We start from the raw sequence: 22,130 nt of genomic DNA, 5'->3' as shown, positions 1-22,130 counted from the left end.
CTGTTGGTTCCCTGAGGCCGGACCACATAATTTATTGGCCTAACTTCATGACCAGAAGAAACAGACTCTTATGTCATCAAATTAACCATCATGACAAGGTGGCGTCGCCAGGTCACCATCCTTCTCATGTGGATGTGGGAAGGGCAGATCCCGTTTCCTGTCAAGTTAATCTGAGTGTCGTGGGCGGAGCTGCGTCCCCCGTCTATTGTTGCACCCGGCTTACTGGAGCTATGCGACGTAACAAGAGTCTTTGCCAAAATCTAACATCACTGTAGCACACAGGCCTTAGTGCTGACAGGACAACATAATGTAGGTTAGAATTTCAGCCATTCGAAGTAGGAAGCAATTTAAATGAAGTCCCTTTAGAGTATAAATGAAAAACAGAGTAATTTCAAATCATCATACGTTATATTACTGTGTGTTATAATTTATGTAGATGTCAACAGAAACAATTCCGTATTAAAAGACAAAATAAATAAATGAACAAGTACAGAAGGAAGAAACAAATACATTTAGAAATACAGAAAACGTATCGGCACTTGTTCCTTTTTCAGACACCTGATACATCGCGTATAAATTAAAAAAATGGGCATGTCGAAATCAAACCAGAGCAAACGCTTCCATGAAGAAAAGCAATGAACTACCCCCCGTGAACGTTCCTTACATTCACATAAAAACCTTCAGTAAATCGTAAACGTGACAGACACCTAGCTGGCACTCGCACTGCCATTTAACATCGAAGGAGAGAGCTTGCAGCCACGCGACGGGCTCCTTCTTTCTGTTCACAACAGTCCTCCGCTGGACCCCATAGTTAGCCAGTTCTATCCAGTCCACATCCCCACAAACTGTGTCTTTAAGATCAATTTTAATATTATAATGTAGTGTCTTTCACTGGTCTCCCTTCCCTTTCTCTTCTGTCCCCCATTCAGCTTCAGACGGTTAAATGTCGCATTTAAACAGAACTGCACGTCAGCTGTTTATTGATTCTACATGCAGTTGATGAACTAAGCATTAGACAGCTTAAAAGAGTAGTCGGCTGATGGAAAACGACAGGGCGTTGTACAGACTTTGAAGCAATCATTACCACGAGCTGACCCCCACCCTTTACAGATTGCCGCTGCACCCAGGCCGCCAACACACGCATGCACACACACTCACACATCATAAAGTACTTGCACCAGACGGACTCGTTACTTCGTTGACTAGTAGAGGCGTTGCTAGATACAACATCTTGACGACATGCTACAGAAGATCAAATAGAAAATGTTATAAGACTGCAAAAAACATGAAGTCGACCCTTGATGCCACCCCAAATATAAAATCCATCATTTGACTTGTGGAAAGGTACATGATTCGAATCTTGGCCCGGTTACGTGATATCCAGAGTCCTTTATGGCTTTCCTCAGTCTCTCCAAGAAAATCGTGAGTTAATACCTTCAAACAGACCACAATCTCCCCTTCTAAATTATTACCTATTCAACATTCATGATCGTGTTCCCGTTTTCATTTCAGATTATTTGCCTGCTATAATTGAAAGAGCTTTCTTAAAATCAATCAATCAATCAATCACGCTTTAAAGTTCGCCTTGTTCCCTGCATCGTTACTGTCATATCGACATTTATCGAATAAACTTCCATACGAATGATTCACCGTTCGAATTAGGATCGGAAAATGGCTATCGTAATTTAAAGTTGGGGCCCTCGAGGCCAGTGATGCGATGGAGTCTTGTAAGACGCAACTATCATTTCCAATTATTTACACTTAGTTATACTCACATTTATTTCGAAATTGCATTACATCCTTGGTTCAAGCAAGAGTGATAGCCAATGGCTAAAGGAAAATGAATCGACTGTACTGATAAAAGATAACATCGTGGTTGGTATTACTCCATCGCACTAGGGAGGTTTACAGTTAGGCCCAAAACTCATTATTTTGTCCAGATCCGGATTAAATAAAGATTTTCTACCCATACTACGCAAACAGTGATTAAAGAAATATAAAGGTGTTGTATATTGAATTGACGAAAAATTTTACGACTTTAATATGCCCTGCAAAGGAAATATCTGATCTGAAAAATTATAAGTGAATAAATAAACTGAAATATTATAGAATTACTAGAACTTAAATTTCAAGAACACTCGGGAAGATTGCCATGTTCTGCGGCCATCAGAGCTAAGTCTAATGAGAAAGTCTAAAGATCACCACACTTCTCCCAATCAAAAGCTAGAGACTCTGGGCTGTAATATCTCGACTCGAAACGGAATGTAAAGGCCCTTACCTCGAAAAAGAAGAAAAAAGGACAAATACTAAAAGACGACGGTCTTATATAAAACAGCGAGAAGGTTGTTCCACTGCTCCAGAAATGCTAATGTCCATGAGATGCAAATTTGCATTCTGCCCGGGCACGCTGACCAAGTTCAAAATGGCTCCAGGCACCCAACTTGTCCCTCCCCAACCTGTCGGTCGTGACTGTCGCGCGCGGACTAGCACACCGTGAGTTAAGTAGCTATTTGCTCTTATTAACTGAAAAAACTTGATATCTGTCGGCACATTCTCACTGCTTTGGGTACAATCACCATTCGTCCATTACAGAAAGGAATAACAATCTGTCTCGTAGAGTATTTTCAGATTTTAGATAAAATCTTTTATTTAAAACATGCCGGTTTTTGTCAATGTCCTCCACAGTGTTAGATATTTCCCTAAAAATAAAGACTAAGTATGCAAACACAGCTTCAGTTAAATGCAGAACTCCAAACTGCCCTTCTCATAATACTAGTAACTTATTTTTACTCTGCGTCGTTGCTCACGCCATGGAAGGCTTGTCGGTTACTTTATAATGTCTTCGGTTACAATTAAAGTTACCGTCTGTTGTTGTTTCTTCAGCCATTGTCTGCAAAGATGAAACGGTTACTGCTGCATCATCGCAATTTCATCGGCCACCTCACTTTATGAAGGTAATGACTTAAGTCTTCCTTGTGCTCGCAAATGACAGGCACGAATACGGAGCAGCACCTACTAGGTGACCAAGAAAAGTGTTCCCCATTCTAAGTAATGAAGTCACTGCCGATCAAAGTTGTTGTGCTGTCTAGGGATGGTACAGTATGAACCTCTCTCAACTCCAAGTCGGGGCATGCACTTTACTGTGTTATACTGTACAATGTATGAAGAAGGCTTGCGATGTTCTGAACCAGAACAATTAGGCCACACCTTCACAAACATATTTCTCTAACAGCGTAAGGTGTCGACATTCCACTTTGTTTTATACAGTTTTATTTTTCTAGTTTCGTCACCGTTAGTTCATACGTATCATTAAAGTACACGCATTTATGTTGTGAATGAAAGTTCAAGTGACTGCGTGTTTTACTTCCTATGCTGGGGTTCGATTCCCAAACAGGTAATTTCTTCAACTACCATGTCTACAGCAAATTTGGAGACAGTAAAATTTCATTCATTTTATGGCCTTGAACTAATTTATTTTGTATTTTCATCCATAGCTAATTAATTACATATTGGTGGATCTAAAGCCATTACAGATATGGTGATAAATAACATCTCAGAGGGAATCGAACCCCAGCTACTCTAAACGTAAGCAAGCAAGCCACCATCTGGTAATTACCCCTACTTTTATGAGACTAAAAATTACGTGTGAAGAAAGTGAAAAATAAAGCTGTGTATTAAAAAGACGCGGTGGAGTATCGACACCTTGTATTTCTGCTATATTGTCCACTGATCCACTACAGAATCGGAGCGGAATCGGAAGGTTTCGATCGACTCGGTCCCCTTATGAAATCTATTGTAATATTAAACTCAAAGTTATGGTGTCTTCCAAGTGACAGCCGTCCAAAAGTCTCCACTTAAATTTTGTATGCATTTATTTATTTCGTTTTACCTAATAATTTTATAATCTCTTCCGGGGCTAATCATGAATTCTGAAGTTCATACGGTGTTGTTAAGTAACCTACGAAGAACCTATACTGATTTTTAAATTATAATAATTTCTAACTGTTAAAATAATATTTTGAAACAATTATTATCCCGAGAGCGATCGACACCTTGGCATAAAAATGCATTGAATACCCAGTCGTCTTAGTTTCGGCTCTTCTGTTATTGAATACACAATTACATGCCTGGATAACGTGCGTCGACTTTAAACTTTCCTTTAAATAAGATAAAACGTTTGTCACTCATCGGAAACTCAGCTGAAATTCAGTGTTCCTTGCCGTTTTATACAAATAATCAATGTAAAAAAATTCGAACTGAACTAATTAAATTTTTTAAGACTTACAATATAAAACAAGCGCACAGAATTGTGTAGCGATTAAATTCGTATAAAAGTTATACCAATTTACAGAGTAAACTATTCTGACAGATATTTTCTATTTGCTTTGAAGGATGCCAGGAGCATTGTTATATTTTATTCTGGTCGTAAAATCGTTCTTGACACAATGGGAGACAAAGATCATTCCTGGATAATGGAATAACCTTGCTTACAAAAGACTGATTAAGTATAAGAGTAGCTCATGCCAGGAACTTTAAAACATTCCAGACCAGAACCCTGAAATCGGACCTGTGGCGCCACTGACTACCAAAAAAAGTAATTTAACAGCAAACAGAAGGAACACGTAAAAAGGAAAATAATACTTTAATGCAGCGAAACATTTAATATCTTGTAACGGATGCACGGTTCATAATATTTTGGAGCTGAATAACACGAGTAGTCAATTGAATTTCCACAATCTACAAACCAGCTACAATGAGGATGTTCGAAATCAGTTAGCTGAGGGAAATATGTGGGCTTTCGACACAGGATTTAACAGGGGGATGTTGGAAAAAGTTGCATAACGAGACACTACATGATTTTTACCCCTCGCATAATACTATCGGGCTATTAAATCCAGGAGGTTCACGTAGCAAGCTTTGGAAAGACAAGAAATGCATATGAAACTGTTATCGGAATATCTCACGAACAGAGGCCACTTACAGTACATGAGAGGATAACATGAAATTAACTGGATCTAAGAGACACGAGGATGCCGATATGGGCTGTATTCAAAATGGCTTAAGATGGAATCCAATGGCGGGATTTTGTATAAAATGGTAACGGATCTTATAATTACACAAAATAACGAAATTCATTTACCATTTGAGCAACTGTTAATTTTTCACAAATTATCCCTCACAGTGGAGCTCGTCATTTATAAACTAGTAATCGCTGAAGTATCCGCAAAGCAAAATATAACATTTGAAACAATAATCTTGTTTTTGTTGAGTATTATTTGATCATTCTGCATCATCCAGTCTAGTTTCCTAAATAACGAAACCGAATAAATCCCACCTATGAAAAGAAAAAAATGAATTGTATGTGTAAAATAATAATGTTGCCTTTTATTTTATATGTTTTGCATAATGAGTGGGCAAAGCAGCACATTCCTACCTAGTGGTAATGACAAATACTCTGCAGTTAATGGCTGAAATCCAAGTATCCCAACCCGTATTACCTCAGTCAACGACTGGGACTAGTCGTTGACTGCGGTAATACGACTAAAAAGCAATTATATTTTACCAGTCGTCGTCGCAGTGAATGACTCGACAAGGTTGTCAATAGTGTGTGTCTTAGTAACAAGTCTTGAACGAGTGTCTCCACTTTGTCTGGTATGACTCCGTGGAGGAAGTGGTATGCTAATTCTGAATATGAAACAGAGGGTCAGTGTCTGAACCGGCCTGTCCGCGGTAGCCTGGGTCCAACAGGGGTGAAACAAGTTGCGAACGATTCGCCCCAGGTTGTGCGAACTCTGTCGCCAGCCATGTTCCCAACACAGGCGGAAAAATAAGTACTTCCTGTCACTGACAGAGGAGCAGCTCTGTAACAGGAGAGTTCACGGTAAGAGCGAAATACATTGCGCCATTTATTTCTGTTAGATTTCGAAACACTTTATTGTAGCCCATAGCTGCGCCAATTTCATCAAAATAATACTTAAGAAATTAACTCGTACGTCAAAGAAAACACAAAGCATTTCCATCAAAGAACTCATACGATTTATGCTGTTTATGAGAAATACTCGCTCTTTATTCCGGGTACCGGGGTCCTTTCCTGGGGGTAAAGCCGGCCGGGGCGTGATGCTGACCACTCACCCCCATCTAGTGCCGAGGTCAAGGAAGAGAGGAGCTATACCTCCACTCCCCCAAACGCCTACATGGCGTATAGTGGGACAAACTTTACTTTACTTTACTTTATTCCGGTAGACATTCTTCGACTTAAAAATGTTCAGCTGTCATATTGCATTTTACGGAAAAATCACAAAGTACTCCACAACCGTTTAAAGTACAACGGTAACTTACACGCACCACCTACTTTAATATTCATATTTTTCCATACAGTATATTTATGAGTTTCATGTGATTCTCACAATAAAATCTATCATCCCACTAAATAGTATTAACCACTTTATCTTTGTAAATGGAGACGCGTTGTGTTCTGTGGAAGAAAACAAATTCTAGTAGCGGAACTTCGTAAGTCGAAGGCTTAATTGCATTATTTATGCAAGTAAGGAAACATAAGATCAACAGTTGTCAGAAGAAACACATACAAATGCCGCTTTCATTATCATGCTCTGATAAGTGTCTAAGGATCTCGACTACCGTTGCCGGCCACAACATACCCTGTTGTGTTGCAATATGTGGAAGAGAGACCTGATTTCTCTTCTCTGCACAGAATATGAACCTGTCAGAACACACGTTGGATGTAGGTTGCTTCACGTGGTGAAAACATTAGTTGTCCTTAATTCATCTACACGTTTTGAAAGTGTTAGCGTTACTTCTGCTTGCTTGAGGTTATCAGTATGGAATTCTTGCAAGTGTTTAATGAATTGCAATAATAATAATAACAATGAAAACGCGTCACCAGGAGTGACCAGCAATTTGCGATGCCATGCACGGCCCATTCATGAGATCCCGTTATTTAATAATGTCGTTTTAACTTCAGAGGACATTTATCTTTCAATGAAATGGAAAAATTAAAAGAAATGGAAATCAGGTAAGGATTTGGATTACGGTCTGGTCTGTTTCTGGGCCCTATCCGTCATGTACCAGAAGGAACTGAAGCAAATCACGAAAGAGTCAGCTGTGATCTATTTCAAGGCATTTGGCCGAAGAGATGAGAATTCAACAAGAAACATCTGGATGTTTGACTCCGAGAGCTACCGAATACGAAATACTATTGCTGACAACCCGATCCCTTTATTCAGCATCAATTCTTTAGTAACCTAACACGCTCTGTCGCTCGTAACATCGTATCAGCTTACCTTTGCTGAACCAAGCCCGCCACACCACATCTGCCGACGAATATTACTGCAGGTGGTTTTCATATGTTAGGCCAAAACTGCTGCAGCTATTGAGCCATTTGGCAAGCCGTTCCCGCCAAATGACGAGTTAGGAAAAAGCGGAGTGAATGCACCAGTGGATATTGACAAAAAGAAGAACCAGTCTGCTTCACCTATTGCTAAATGCCTTCAGGGTACAAAAGTCTGCAGACCTTTAACAGGTGTAAACTCAACGTGTTGAGCTATTTTCGATCAAGTACGAGACGGTTGTGAATACGTCAATTATGTGAATGTAATCCCTAGTAATGACCATACTACGCACAATCATATATTATACGACGACATTCAGTTAATGGCTCATTGGTTCGCTTATCTGAGAAAGTGAATATGCCGGAACTCCTGGCATTGTGAATTTCTTTCACAATCTGGACCACTGTATTTGTCGATATGTAGGAAGGTACTGTACTGAGACCAAAATAAAAGCCTAATTTTAGAGTCTAATCCACGTTTTATGCTACAGAGTTCCAGGAAATATGGGTCCTTAGAATGTGATCTACGAACATTCTGAAAGCCAGCGAGACGGGCTGAATTTGCTGGTCCAGCAAAGCAGCAGGTGCGCTACTGTTAGATGGTAATGAAGTAGTCACGAGAGGTGTAACTCACGTCAGAATTTCTCACGATGAGCAGCCATATGCTATGCTTACACAGCTAGTGTTGCCTCGTATACTTTAATCAACGTCAACCTCAGTGAGAAGTTTCTACTTTACACCCACCTACAGATTGTTTGTTGCCACACATAGAAAATTAATAACGAAAATTTAACAACAAAGAGTCCTCCTTGAAATATATATAGTTGCGCAGCTGGTCAAGAACATTCTCATTTTTATAGAACCCGAATGTTGAACGCCGTGTTAACAAAAGCCCGTCATTGGACTGTGATCTGGCCCACTTGAATTTAATCCACACCCTCACACTCTGTTTCTGTAAGTTATTGCATGGAACAGACACACCTCCCTAAAGAACTAATAGTTGCTCAGCCAGGAAATATACTCCCCATTATTAATTTTATAGTTCACATAAAATCAAGATTCAATTAGAATTTAAGGTTTTCACAACAGCGATTAAAAAGACGGCTGTCTTCTGGGTTGCAACGAAGTATAGTCTGGTAGACTTTTACCAACGTTACAGAGGTATTTTCTGCCTCCATCATCACATGATGGAGACAGCAAGAAAACAAACCAGAAGAGAGCCATTTTCGAAAGTTAAAAAGACCTACTCATTTTAAAGACATGTAAGATAAATTTTGCTGCCGATCACATAAGTGACGGAGAAATTTTCATATTTTGTAGAGTGACACAGAAAACAACTTTACCTCTCAAAACTAATGAAGCAATACTGCATGTCACTAATTTTTCGAACTACTATTTCTAATGAAAAATCTAATGCAAATGCAAGAGGTACAACATTCCACGGAAAGGCAGCAACAAAGAGAAAAATTGGGTTGGATGACAAACCAATTAAACAAATCGGTACCTTTAAATACTTATGATATATTCTTAATCCTCATTATTTTAATGATATTATATAAAAATAAGTAACAACATAGTCAAATTTAACCAACTAAAATTAAATTCTTAATGACTGTAGTAGGTTACAGGAGATCCGACCATATCAGAAACCCGCGATGAGACAAGAACAAAACATGTTTACCATTTCAGACAAAATAGTTTAATATAAAACAAATTCCACCATCACATGGAAAAATGGATTTAAAAAAAATTGATGACTGTTCTACCAGTACACACAAAGGAAGTGAACAAGAGGTAGACCGTGAAACGATGGAAGGGCGAATTATATATTGAACTCTGCAGCAAGAAAAGCGCAATGAAACCAGTCCTTGATGATGATGATTCAATTGTCAAATAATGATCACATAAAAACAACTAACCCACGTGTTATTTCACTTTTTCGCAATAAACGTATTAAGGAACAAAGACACTTCTTGATCCGTATCCTATCCTTATGTCTCGTAGTACAAGTCTCGAAGAGGCTTCAGTCCCTTTCCAGCAAATAATACTAAATAAATAATAATAAATAATGAATATCCTGTGTTAACAATCAATCATAGCACAACGAAATATGCTACGTGGCAACCTCAGAGCCTTCAGATGCTTCCGAAAGAAGACGAAATGGATAGCAGACAATAATTTTATATAGTTCACTAGGAACTGATACTTTCGTCAACCCGGGATTTTAACATTTACGCCCACCCCAGTAACCAGCAAACGATTTCCTGATATCGAGAAATTTTCCGTACCAGGTTAAAAACGTTTGCAGTTCTGAGTTCTTGCAGACCAGATACTCAAAACTCTATTGGTTTGCTGGTTTATAGAGACAGAGGCTTTATGTAGAGTAATTGTTTATTTCTATAACTTAATGTTCCATCAATTCTCCACAGACTTCACTCAAACAGACGTAACGATCTGTAAATTGCCGAGAGATTTCACACAGACACACGCTGACTTTAAGCAGACGTGAAATCGCTATCTGTACGTCTTCAATGGGCCATTAATCAGGAGCGGTTGCTTCATCTTACGTCTTGCATCAGTCAACTACTGTGCACAAGAATTATAGCGGAGTACTTGAAAATTTCAACAATAAAAAAGCCTGTTGAACTAGAAACAATCTGTAGCGCCCCTCTTGGAAAATTCGTAGTTATTCAGCTGGTCGAATAAATGCTCTATTTCCATCGCACCACAATGTCGTCATCAAACTACATATAGTCTGCGAGTAGACCTAACCTGAATCAGGCTGTTTCAGTTAAAATTTCGCGCCCTGTTTCTAAAGCGTCAGTTGTAAAAAAGATAGTTAAAAAAATAAATATGTTTTTTGTTTGGTAAGAACCAGAACAGGGTGCTGACCTACAAACTTATTAAGACACACTGACGACATAATTGGTCCATGTTGTTTAACGACGGTATTTAAACTGTAGGGGTAATGTAACGACGAGTAAGAAATATGGTAATACACTGAGTCGAAATTCGAGATATAGACTGCTTATCTCATAATTATGATTTAGGGCTTTTCCACTACATTGAACTGTCTCAGTGCGCAACAATATCAAATATTTAGTTTCTTCACTGATTAAACCTGTAACGTCATCTCTCAACTTCGAAGCCCGAGTTTTCGTTATCAGTAAATTTTAAAAAGAGTAAATGTTTCAGACGCCACGTTCCTGGAAGAAACGGTTATATATTCTAATACGAATTGTCTTAGCGTGCTATCAAACATGTGGATCTTCGGGAGACAGAAAAACAGAAGACTGAGGAAAGTGACACAGTGGCAAGCTTCATGAATTGTGCTCTTCAGTGCAACAATGTTTGAGAAAGAATGAAGAAACACGAGCTTGTCGGAACTTGCACCAAACATGGTAGAGATGATAAATGTATTCAAAGTCGTGGTCGGAAAATGTAAAAGAACTTGACCACTTGAGACACGTAGGCGTAGATGGTGGGATAACATTAAAATGGATCTTAAATAAATAGCTCAAAATGTGATCGCAGTGAGAAACCTACTTGACCAGCTAAGTAATTACCAACTTGTTAAGTTAAGTCAAGTCGTACTACTGTGTCACTATCTCGCGCCTTTTTTTCTGCCACAAGGCTGCTGAGGCACCGTGATCGATCGGCAACTTCTCTGACACGCCTGTACTGCGGGACTACTCAAGTTGGGAGGAAGCGTATTTTAGCCTCGACGTGTTTTTCGAGCAATTGCGGATACAGACAGAAGGAAAAATAAACAATAACCCTCCACAACCACTCAATATGCCCGCTGAATCTTGCAAACTGCTGCAGACGTACTCAGCTCACATGAAATCCACTCTTCAATTAAAAATTACTGAAGAAATTGATAGCAACTGGTTGTCTCGTTGAATTTGTATCAGCACATTTCCATGTTCTCAAAGTAAAACAGGTGAACCTTCGACTGCAAAGCACGCATCAAGAGTCTGAAGCTCTAAACAGAATCCCAAACGAGATTCCTGCCAACGTAGTTTCGTATGTCTTTCTTTACAATTTCTTTAATGGGTCCTACCTCCAAAAGTAGACTGGACAAAGCTTCCAGTCTCCCGTCACTTTTCCCCGGGCACTCAGTGGGTAGGCGGATGTTTGGGCCCCAGAGCTGATCTGGTCGTTGTGAGGGACAGAAAAATCTCTGAACTTGCCGGAAATGTAAATCCAACCGTCTAGTACAGAAGCAATCACTATACTGACTCAGCTATCCAGACTTACTAAATCGAATTACATACACACAAGAAACTGTTTTGACCACCCATTCAGGCTGAAAGGGAATTAAAACACCTGTATAATTTCTAATATTATTATGCCCACGTGCCTGTCCTCCAAACAACAGATTTCACGAAACTTGGTACAATCGTCACGCCTCTATAAGCCACCCCATATCTGCCCTATTAATTCCCTACCATAAATAATACAACATGTTGGCCGTAAGAAGTGCCAAATGGGACTGGCGCCAGCACAACCACTTCCGTACTAAATATATTGTGTATATCATCATTCCAGAATTGATCATCCTTCATATGTACAAACAAATTAAATTTCAAAAGATGTGGTGTGTGTGAAGACCTGATACAATCATGAAAGTTCCATCAGCTTAACCGACCCTAAGTAGACAAGCGTGAAACAAAAGTAGCACAAAGGGATTAAATTACCTTCTTGCGATTTTAATGCACAGCAGACATTCATTTATTGAATACGTTCCACCCCGTTTTCATGAGTACGAGTTCTGTTTGTTGTAATCGTGTTTTTATATAAATAACGTCTAGTGGGACGTTTCGTTAGCAACAATCTTCTACACTTAATCTTGCAATTTTCTTTTCGTAATGATTCATGGCGAATCTGTAATGAAACTTAAAATTTACTGTAGTTCTAATTCGATTAATGGCATCGCATTAAAATTTAGATACAGTGTCTATTGCATAATAGGTATAAGCACTGAAGGGAGAAACTAAATTTAAATTGGCAAATTAAAACAGTTTCACAATGACTATCACAACTATTTATACAATGCGAGTAAAATTCTTTCTGGCCTGCTGGTAGTACAGTCCAGACGAAAACAGTTACGAGACATATTTTTATCGTTTACCTATAAAACTGTTTTGAGAGCGAAGAAGTCTGCAAATAATCGTTGCAAACGCATGCCGTTCTGTGAGCAAGTGGAACTAAAAATAATGAAAACAAAATAGAATCATGAGGCGAGCTTTCTCCCATTCAGTTATTACAGGCCGAATTAGCTAAGAGTTTTCCAGGCGTCTGGATGTACCGTGTAGAGCAGAAGTGGGTGTTATGCTTGCAATAAACATTTTACAGATAACGAACCGGTTATATCGTTTTGATACCGGTCTCTTTGACTTTACCTCTGAAAGTAGATGTGATCAGTCATGCTTAACACTTTAATATCTCAGAAGCATGATCCCGGAAAGTGAATTCAAAAGTAATTAACACCATGGAGTACATTCAGTCTTGACTAGCTTACAGTCGCTCAGCTGGTCAACAAAATCCATTCGTAAGAACTCGTCATGCTGTAGATAGATCGGAATGGAAACTCGTTAAGGAGGCCAAGGCCCTACAAAAAGGCTGTAGTGCCACGTGGTAGTAATAACGATGTAAACAGAAGCCACTGCTGCAACAATTGCATCGAAACACATTATTGCACATTGTTAACTCTGATATTATTGTCGCATTTGCTATTTCCTTAGTCGCCCTGCTGGAAACGCTCGCGATTAGCCAAAGTTCTTCAGGCCACGCCTTCGGAATTTTAGTGTATTCCACAGAGCAGAGCTTTCCAAACATGGATAACTTTGTTCTAGTTGATTCTACAAATTCCCGGTGTTAAGTGGACACAGCCTCTGTATAGAAATCTCAACTAAGTAAATAAATAAAAAGATTCTGTCAATTCGTTCGCGTGCAGACAGAAATATTAATTATGAGAAGGAATGGAAAAGGAAAAAGAGAAATCGCATACTTGAAATTTGTTGCACTGTTAACGGAAATAACTTTAAGGCCACGACGAAACCCCGTTAGCGTTAGCAAAATTTCCGTTCTTATATTACGACCGTTTACCATTTCCAGCAATGCGTCTTGTGCGCAGGAATGGTTTCACCTAGGTAGGGACGATGCTTGCGCTTGCGCAGGCCTCTGCCCTCAGTTAGCTTCTTTGGTTGGGTTGGTTGGTAAGGTAAGATCAATAACACTGCATACACAAAGGACCTAGGAGTGTACGTAAATGTCAATCTAATTTCGTAACCATAGAACTGGCTTCAAACTACCCAGTATCTGTGGAGGAATAAGAAAAACAGGAAAGTAATTTCATACTCCCAAAACATCTAACAACTGTTTAGTCCACACAACATGGAACTGGAACTGTGACTGTTACGTGTCGGACCGCGTTCCGCCGACGGACCTACCTACCTTGTCCTGAAAGAGCCTCCTAAATGTATCACGAGTGAATCGCGTAGCGCCGTCAGCTTTCAGAATATCAGAACACTGTTTCAGAAGGGAAGTCCTCAGTCTGTCACGAACACTCTCCTCTTCCATCGAGGACATCTTGAGGGAGGTGGTCGGTGTTGGCGGCAATGGTCTGTACACTTCGACACCCGTGGCGTTATTCATGTGGGGTTCTTCCATTTTCGCCCGCTTTTGGGGTGCGCGACCCCCCTTTCCGACGAGCTCCGTCATACAATGTCACATAAATAAAGAGGGATTCGTAAGGTGGATGTGTTTCCTCTGCAATAAGAACGTATACCTCGACAATTTAGAAAACTGATTGGTGTATTAGTATGTCTCTTAATAATATAAACGGTATTAACAAAAAAAACAAGAAAAGTGGAATTTTAATACCGGATTAACAGTTAAGATGACTTTCAATAAGATGACAAAAATATTTAACCCCTCTTTACACTTATTCACTCAAGATTAAGATAACTAGCATCGTTACACATGAATGAGTAACATAAGTAACTACTTAAAAAGAACCCAGTTACATGTAACAGTTCAACCGTGTTCAAATACTCTAATTACGTCATTACTACAGCAGAAATTTGATCTAATCTTCTTATGCTTAAAAATTAAATGCTTAACTGAAACAACCGAGTGTTTCCTTTTATAAATTAAAAGTAATCTAAAACTACAGATATGTTCCGAATGGATTAACACAATAATATTAATAAATTCGAAGCTTATCTTAAAAAACATTTAGTGGAATGTATGTAAATATATGAATTCTGTTAAGTAATCGCTTAATTTGCACTGAGTGTTTTTAGTTTCTCCAAATATGTAACAGGAGTTATTCTTAATGAACATAACGAACATGGTCGAAGTTTTCATTTGGACCAACTGTCGAGAATAGGCATATATATATATATATATATATATATATATATATATATATATATAATTATAGAACACAGAAATGTTCAAGTTTTAGTGAAATATTTTGTGACAGAATGACTGTATGTACGTAATATGTTGAGAGATAAAATAACCTTAGTATCAATCCAAAACTGTGTAAATTGTGAAGCATTCTTAAATATGAAATGAACGAAGTACGTAACTTTTCGTATTTGAGATTATTTCATGTTTCGAAACTATAACGGATTACGTTGAATTATTAGATTAATAAGATTAAATAAAAATTAAGAGTTCTTTGACATTCATAACTATTTTACAATGCTAAAAATAATTTAATTATCCAAGCCGAAATGCAATAAGAGTCTACGTATAATATATTTTTAAAAAAACAGCAACCTGCTACCTTTAAATTTAGTTATAATTAAATAACATATAGACAATACAATATAAATTCACAACAGACATAATTTTATGATTTAAATAAGTTCTGAAGAAAACACCGACGACATGGTACAGGATTTTAAAATGTAAAAAAATAAAAAATAAAGGAGCAAACCGAAATACGAAACGACGTAGACATTTTAAAGAAATGTATCAAATTTCTGACATGTGAAACAAGTCGACATTTTAACGCAAGACGGAAAAACCAATAAAAATCGATCTTCACGGAGCCATAACTGTGTTTACTACAACAATAATGACGATATGGCTTAACTTTTAATTTGTAACGAAGTTAATCCGTAACAAATCCAACAAGAATTGGGCCATGAAAAGACCTACTGTACAACAATATAAATATTTTAACAAGTTTTAGCGAAATACATTCATAATTTCATTTCTAAATTAGACGGTGTTATAAATAACTGAATCTATCTTCACAGAAGTCATAATTTGATTATGTCTAACATAAATCTGATCAGAATCTTTAACTCAGAAAAAAAAACACTAACATAAAATTTTAAACCGAAGCACAAATAAACTATTTTCACAGAACTGCACAATCCACCAAACGAAATCCCCAAACCACCTTGCAGACACTTGGAGCACACACTTCTCGGAGATCGAGGATTGTTGTTGTTGTTATTGGGAGGGGGTGTCACTCTCACTGCTCGTGGCACACGTTCGGCCGCGCGAGGCCGACACACACACTGAACTAACTGATCTGTGCGCGCGAGAGGTTGGCCACAACACAGCAGCGCCAACGGGGAAGCCACCTCCTAGGCAAGACAGGTGATCTGACCAGGAACACAGAAACCCTCATCACGATCAACGTCCTTGTACTTCGTACTCGGAAGTTTTCAGGTTTAAATCCCAACCGGAAGACTACCTATCCTCATACATTTTCACTCCTTCCAGGAATATGGACCTGCCGGATTTGTATTGCATGTAACAACACAGGATCTGCTTAGCGGCGAATATAAAAGCCTGATTAAGTGTGGTTATCAGCATTGTGTACCAGTAAAGCTACAGATTTTTACTCGGGTGAAAACCTATTCGAACACCAATCAATTTACCAGCTATCGTCACTGAACGATTTTCTAGTTTTCCTCAGTACCTGAATACAAATGACATTAACGCCACAAAAAATAAGCCAAAGTTTCACATGATCCCCATTTGTACATTTTTATAACATAGAAGAAAATTCATACAAAAATTTCTGACAAATTTATAGCCCCAAATCATCAAAAATTCCACCGAGACCTTTATTACTAAAATCTGCCCTTGGTCCAAACATTCTCTCGACACTATCTCCCCAAACGCCCCCAATCTATGTTCTTCCATTGTAATGGCTGTTTCTTAGTTTACTATTTCACAATTCACAATTTCTCAATAAATTTAAAAAGAACTGCAAAACTGCAGTCCTTGGATACGAACATAATGTAGTAACTAACAGATAAATAAGAAGATACAGTTGTTACATCACCGAACCTGGATGAAACTGCGTGGGTGAGAATTATTACTTAAAAACAACTACTACAAAGGCATCTTCATGTTACAAAACACAACGAATCAAATATCTGCAGAGAAACAGCGTATTATGTTAGATTCTATATTTAGATATTTGTTAGAAATATCGCTAATAACAGCGTTGTAGCCACGACTGCATATCCGAGTACTTACGTATTGTGCTTAAGTGTGAGTTTGTACGTCCTTGCCGAGGTAAAACCTTGAAAAGGAAAACGTGAAAGGAAAAGAGGGCCTACCCATGGAATTTATCAGTGGTTGTACACTGTGCAGAGGACAAAAATCAAAATATACAACGGAGTTCTGTGTGTGTGTGTGTGGGGGGGGGGGCTACTCTTCAATTTAAAGGCTAATACGCAAAAGACGAAAAAGAAAATCTATACTTACCTTAACAAAGAAGCAGGAAATTGACTTGAATAATAATTAGTAACGCATCATTACTCCTCAATGGTTTAACACAGAGCACATTGATTACACTAAAGTGGAATCCTTGCACAAGATTCGCTTCAAGTAATATTTCGCGTACACATGTTTCTTCCTCAACAAACTATCATTTTCTTTGATGTGATGCTAAGAGAGACCGCGACGTCCCCTACCGTGACATGTGTGTTTCGTGAGCCTAGAAGATGCAGCCATTCAATTTGGCGCAAAATTTAAAGCTGTTACTTTCACTACCTGATTATAATCATTGTATCTCATAGCAAAATGCTACTGATTTCACTAATCGAATAGCGATGGTTTTAACACCTCATCTAATAAGAATAAACTGCAACTACCTAAAATCACTGACCTCAATTTGTCGATGTAGATTTTAAATCCATTGTGAACAAAATGCGACTATTAAACCTAACAGAACAAATGTTGTGATCCAGTAGTTAGTACTCTTGCATCTTATTCAGGATGTCCCGGGTCTATATCTCGACCCGGAAATAGGCCATCTTGCTGTTTAGGGAACAAACAGCTGCTTACGCTGAGAATCATACGAAACCCGTAACTACGCAATGATGTTAAAGCATATAATACGTATAGCTACCACTGGGCTTTAAAAGATTAAATTAGGCCACGACCGCATCCTTGTATATCCTTTCCAACTAAATATTCACTACCCAGCCTGTCATTCGACGCTGTATATTGTGGAAAACTGCCGGCCGCTGTGGCAACGCGGTCTGAGGCATGGACCTCGTGAGCCTGGCCGCTGGGACCGTGGGCTCGAGTCCCACTCAAGGCGTCTTTCTGTGTTTGCATAGGTAGAGGCCTTGCGTCGGGCTGATCACTCATCCAAGGAGTCCTACCATTGTACAAATAGATCAAAATGAAAAAATAAAAACCTCGACACCTACGGGTAAAAGTGAATGAGAGAAAGAAAAACAATGTTGTGAAAAACAGAAGTCGTTAAATAAACAATAAAAGTAATGAAATACATTAACCTTACAGCCTCCATCAAGATGGCATAAACGCTGCATTTGGCCGGAAGGAAATGTCAGCGCATATTCCCAAAGTCATATTTCATCTTTCGTGGACATCTGCAGAGGAGAAAATTCTGCCAACTGTTTGAATCATAATATTAAAACGATTTTATCCGTTCTACAAAAAATCCTTTCAGCATAGCGTATTTATGGTTATTTAGTTTAAATACGAATTCGTTTTATTTTCACCCTATTCGATTCACAAGTCAGCAAAATGTTTTCAGCAAACAGAAGGGGAAAAATGCATGTAACTCTTACCTTAGCAATTCCTTTCAAAAGAGAGACAGACCTGCGAGTGACAGTGTGTTCCCACAGACACCTTTTCAGAATACTGCGTTAGGAGCACATGACAGACTGGCATGCACTTACGATTCACACAGGCCGAGTGGCTCATGAAAACTGCTTCGATTGGCTTCTAAGCTGCTGACTAACTTGGCTACTGTTGTGAATTCAGGGGCCTACAATTCCTCCTACCGCTATTACTTCTTGTATCTGTTAGATAATTTAAAGAAACAAGCACATGAGACTTTTTGACGGCTTACATAAAATTTAAACGTTTGTGTATGTAAGGAAATCGTAAAACTAGAAGAAAAGCAGTGGTATTATCACAACATGAGGCCACAAGTAATGCAACTCCACCTTACGAACAAACTAACAGTGTAAACGCATCAAGATAAAGATGGCTGCCTTCTGGGTTCTTGCGCCGTGTAGTTCCGTAAGGGAACTACATATGACATCATGGAAAAGTGGACAAGAACTACTGGCTAGGAATGGGTTTTCTAGTGAAAATAGATCTTCAGCGGGCAGTTAGAAAAGTAGAATTTGTTAATAATAAGCTGTTATATATGCTTTATCATAAAAAAAATTCTACATACAAAAATATCCTGAAATGAAAACACCAACCAAATATGGAAGCACTTGTAGTACAAATACGAGTTTTTACTTGATATATTTAAGAAATGTAACAAAGGTAGTCAGCATTACTAACGGTTAATGAGCCCGATTCTAAGCCTTAGATAACGTTTGCTTAGCGCTAAGATGTCTGTAATACGTCGGAGACTGGTTTGAACGTGATGAGACTTGGCCAGTTACCTGCGTCTGTCTTTACTACAGATAAGGCGAAATGCGCGCATAAGAACAAAAAAGACCAGAAGACTTCTACGTCGTCCTGGTTACTTAAAAGTGAAACAAGTCAAAACGTTTCAGCGCAAAAGACTCTGGCGGGTTTCATAATTATACGTCTAAATCTGTGGCGTGTCTCTGTGACTGTATGCGTGTATAACACCTTACTTACATCAAATGAAAATTATTATATTTTATTCTGGGTATTTTTACAATACCCTTTGGCCACACGACAAAAATAAAACAAAACAGCAACAGTTTGAATAGAAACAGCACTATAACAGAACTCCTAAGCGTCAATAAGATGACCTTAATAAAACAGACTCCATGAGATATTCTAAGTTGCAAGGATGTGAATTCGACTGGACATTCTCGGTGTACTGCATGAAGCAGACTGTTGCAGAGAAGATAATAATAAGCTAAGTTCATAAAAATTGAAAATTTCTTGCTGTAATGATTATTACAGAAATATCTTAGATTAATTCATTCAGGGCCACAGATTAAATGGGTGGATTAAATTATTTTTAAAAACACACCTTTTATATTGAAAGCAAAAAATATTCAGACAAAAAAGTTTTTCAAAACACGTTAGAGAAGAAACATGTGTAATGGTTTTACTTCCAGACCTGGTGGGGTTATTTCGAAGTGAGTAGTAGAATCTCTCAAGAAAAAATCTACACTTAAGGCACTGATAAATAAGTATAATTTATTCACGCTAGATGGCCATAGTCTGCAGAAATACCAAGACACACAAAAATATAACTGTCACACAGCTTTTACACAGCAAATTGAATCACCATCAGTGCCGCGGAAACAGCCTTCAGATACAAGGGTGGGTGGACCACAGACAACACGTACGTGATAGTGAAAAGAAAAATCCCTACCTCCAATCAGCGTCGAAAAGTGGCCTTCATGCCCTTGTTGCACGAGGGACGAGGCGACTAAAGTAATTAGCTACCCATCAGATCAGCAGCGAGTCGTTTCTTGTGGAAACGCTTAGTACTCCTCGTCCGTTCCGATTTTATTTCTAAGACACTCTCATTAATGTTGATGAGGAGGGACATTGCTTCACAAACCTTATTTAGAGCCTTACATGTATCTTTCTCGCATACTAGAAGTACCGAACCGTACAGACTTTACTAAGATATCACTTGCAGAATAAGAACATTTAAAGAAACGTAATTTATAAACTTTACACGCATTTCTACAAGTGGTATATTCTAGAACAATGAGTTTAAACTAAAATTAAAATATCACAGCATACTAATAAAATCTTTCTGGCACAGTTTAAATACATTCAGGGGTTAATAAATATTCCAATCTGCTCCTCCACGAAGACGAAATGAAGACAGAGGTATGAAATGCATTCAACCTAGCTGTTCAGCTTCAAAATAATGTTTTCCATACCATGAAATACGTTAAAACAACATAGGACCAAGCAAACAAAGCTGTTCCATAATTACGTCACCGAATTTTAACACATTTGAAAGGTATAAGGACTATTGACGTAAGTTTAGAAGTTGGGTAGTAGCTATGAGTGTTTATCTTGAGTAGATAAATTAAAATTCTTGACACAAAACTGAAAAACGACCGAGAATTTCAAATGGATCGGAGATGTTACAATTCAAGAACTATCCGAAGCATTTAATTGTATACCATAATTATTGCATTGTTTGCCAATTGCGCGAGAGAATGCAGAGAATACGGAATTTGATTCGTGATAAAGAAACGAATAGCTTAATAAAGCCTGAACAACGTTGGTCCACTCTTATTTGGTTTAAAAAGGTATAAATCGATCACATAACTAATTTATTATGGAAAGATGGTCGGAGCACACTGGTTAGCATTACTAAATCTTAATCTTGGCATCGCCGCTCATAGAGACGCAAGAAATAAGAAAAAACAAATTAAGTTAAGCAGATGACCGGAAGGTACCTCAATACATAAACTCACATTCCCCCCTCCCCACATAATTGCCAACTCAGCATCTGGTCGTCTGCCGTTCAACGCTGCATAATACAAAATCACCTGCTCATCCGTATTAAGTTCGGTTAGGTTATTGAACCCCATGTGCAGACGACTACGCGAAATGATTAGGGGCTAAGGAGCTAGATTTGGGTGAGTTAGATTGGGTGGGTTAGGTAACGTTAAGTTAGATTAATCTACATTAGGTTAGGTTAGAGACGAGCATGCATGCAACGGTTAGGTTCTAAGATGGTAGATTCGGTTTTACATGTCTGAGAACAGAGCCCGAGTAACTATTACACACGACTGGTACCTGAGGATGACAAAATTTAGGTAGAAACGGTTATTATTTCTATACATATGAAGCAGTGGGTAAAAAACAGCTTTTCCTCTAGTTCCTTTTTCCGCGGAGAATTTGATTCACTACACGAGACAGTTAGTGACGTAATCACAAGCCCACGTCGTTTTACTTACCTTCTGTTGTGATGACTAAATGCTCGGTGCCTTCCACGTAAATCGTGAACTCCGATCACAATATCGCACACTATGTATCCAGCTATTCAAAACAAATATCCCCGCCTTATATTTGCCTTGTAGCTACTGCATACAACAAACTCCGAATACCTTAAGAAAGAGCGCTTAACATTGCGCCAGGTAAAACACGCTGACCTTCAGGATTCGACGCACAAGAAGAAGACCTTCAACAAATTATACAAGTCTCCTAAAAAAAACCTATTACAGTTGTCCCTTAGCAGTTCCTGTTTCTTGGACATCTTCTCAGTTATGTTTTGCCTAAATCTGTTGCTCCCTCTATAAGAATTATATAAGCTTTTAAAGTTTGAAAGTCGAAGCTAAATATTTTGTCA

General features: G+C 38.4%; 1 protein-coding gene across 6 annotated transcripts in view; it reads right to left on the bottom strand.

Annotated features, from left to right (window-relative positions):
• Positions 1-21,906, bottom strand: part of Nox (NADPH oxidase) — a 153,938-nt gene extending 132,032 nt beyond the window's left edge. For 2 of the 6 annotated variants that reach the window (XM_022076321.2, XM_087358027.1), the window contains exon 1: positions 13,808-14,743. In XM_022076321.2, coding sequence (XP_021932013.1) covers positions 13,808-14,074 — 267 coding nt within the window. In that variant the 5' untranslated portion in view covers positions 14,075-14,743. Of the gene's footprint in view, positions 1-13,807; positions 14,745-15,696; positions 15,908-21,738 lie in introns of those variants that run through there. The other 4 variants (XM_022076319.2, XM_022076320.2, XM_087358028.1 and 1 more) reach the window with 4 other exon arrangements.
• Positions 21,907-22,130: the final 224 nt, after the last annotated feature.

This window comes from Zootermopsis nevadensis, unplaced genomic scaffold (genome assembly GCF_977971745.1).
Source record: "Zootermopsis nevadensis isolate Lab colony 2312 unplaced genomic scaffold, Znev_1.0 Znev_ptg000029l, whole genome shotgun sequence".
NCBI lineage: Eukaryota > Metazoa > Arthropoda > Insecta > Blattodea > Termopsidae > Zootermopsis > Zootermopsis nevadensis.
The sequence above is the reverse complement of the archived record's forward strand: the minus strand, read 5'-3'. Positions and strand labels throughout refer to the sequence as shown.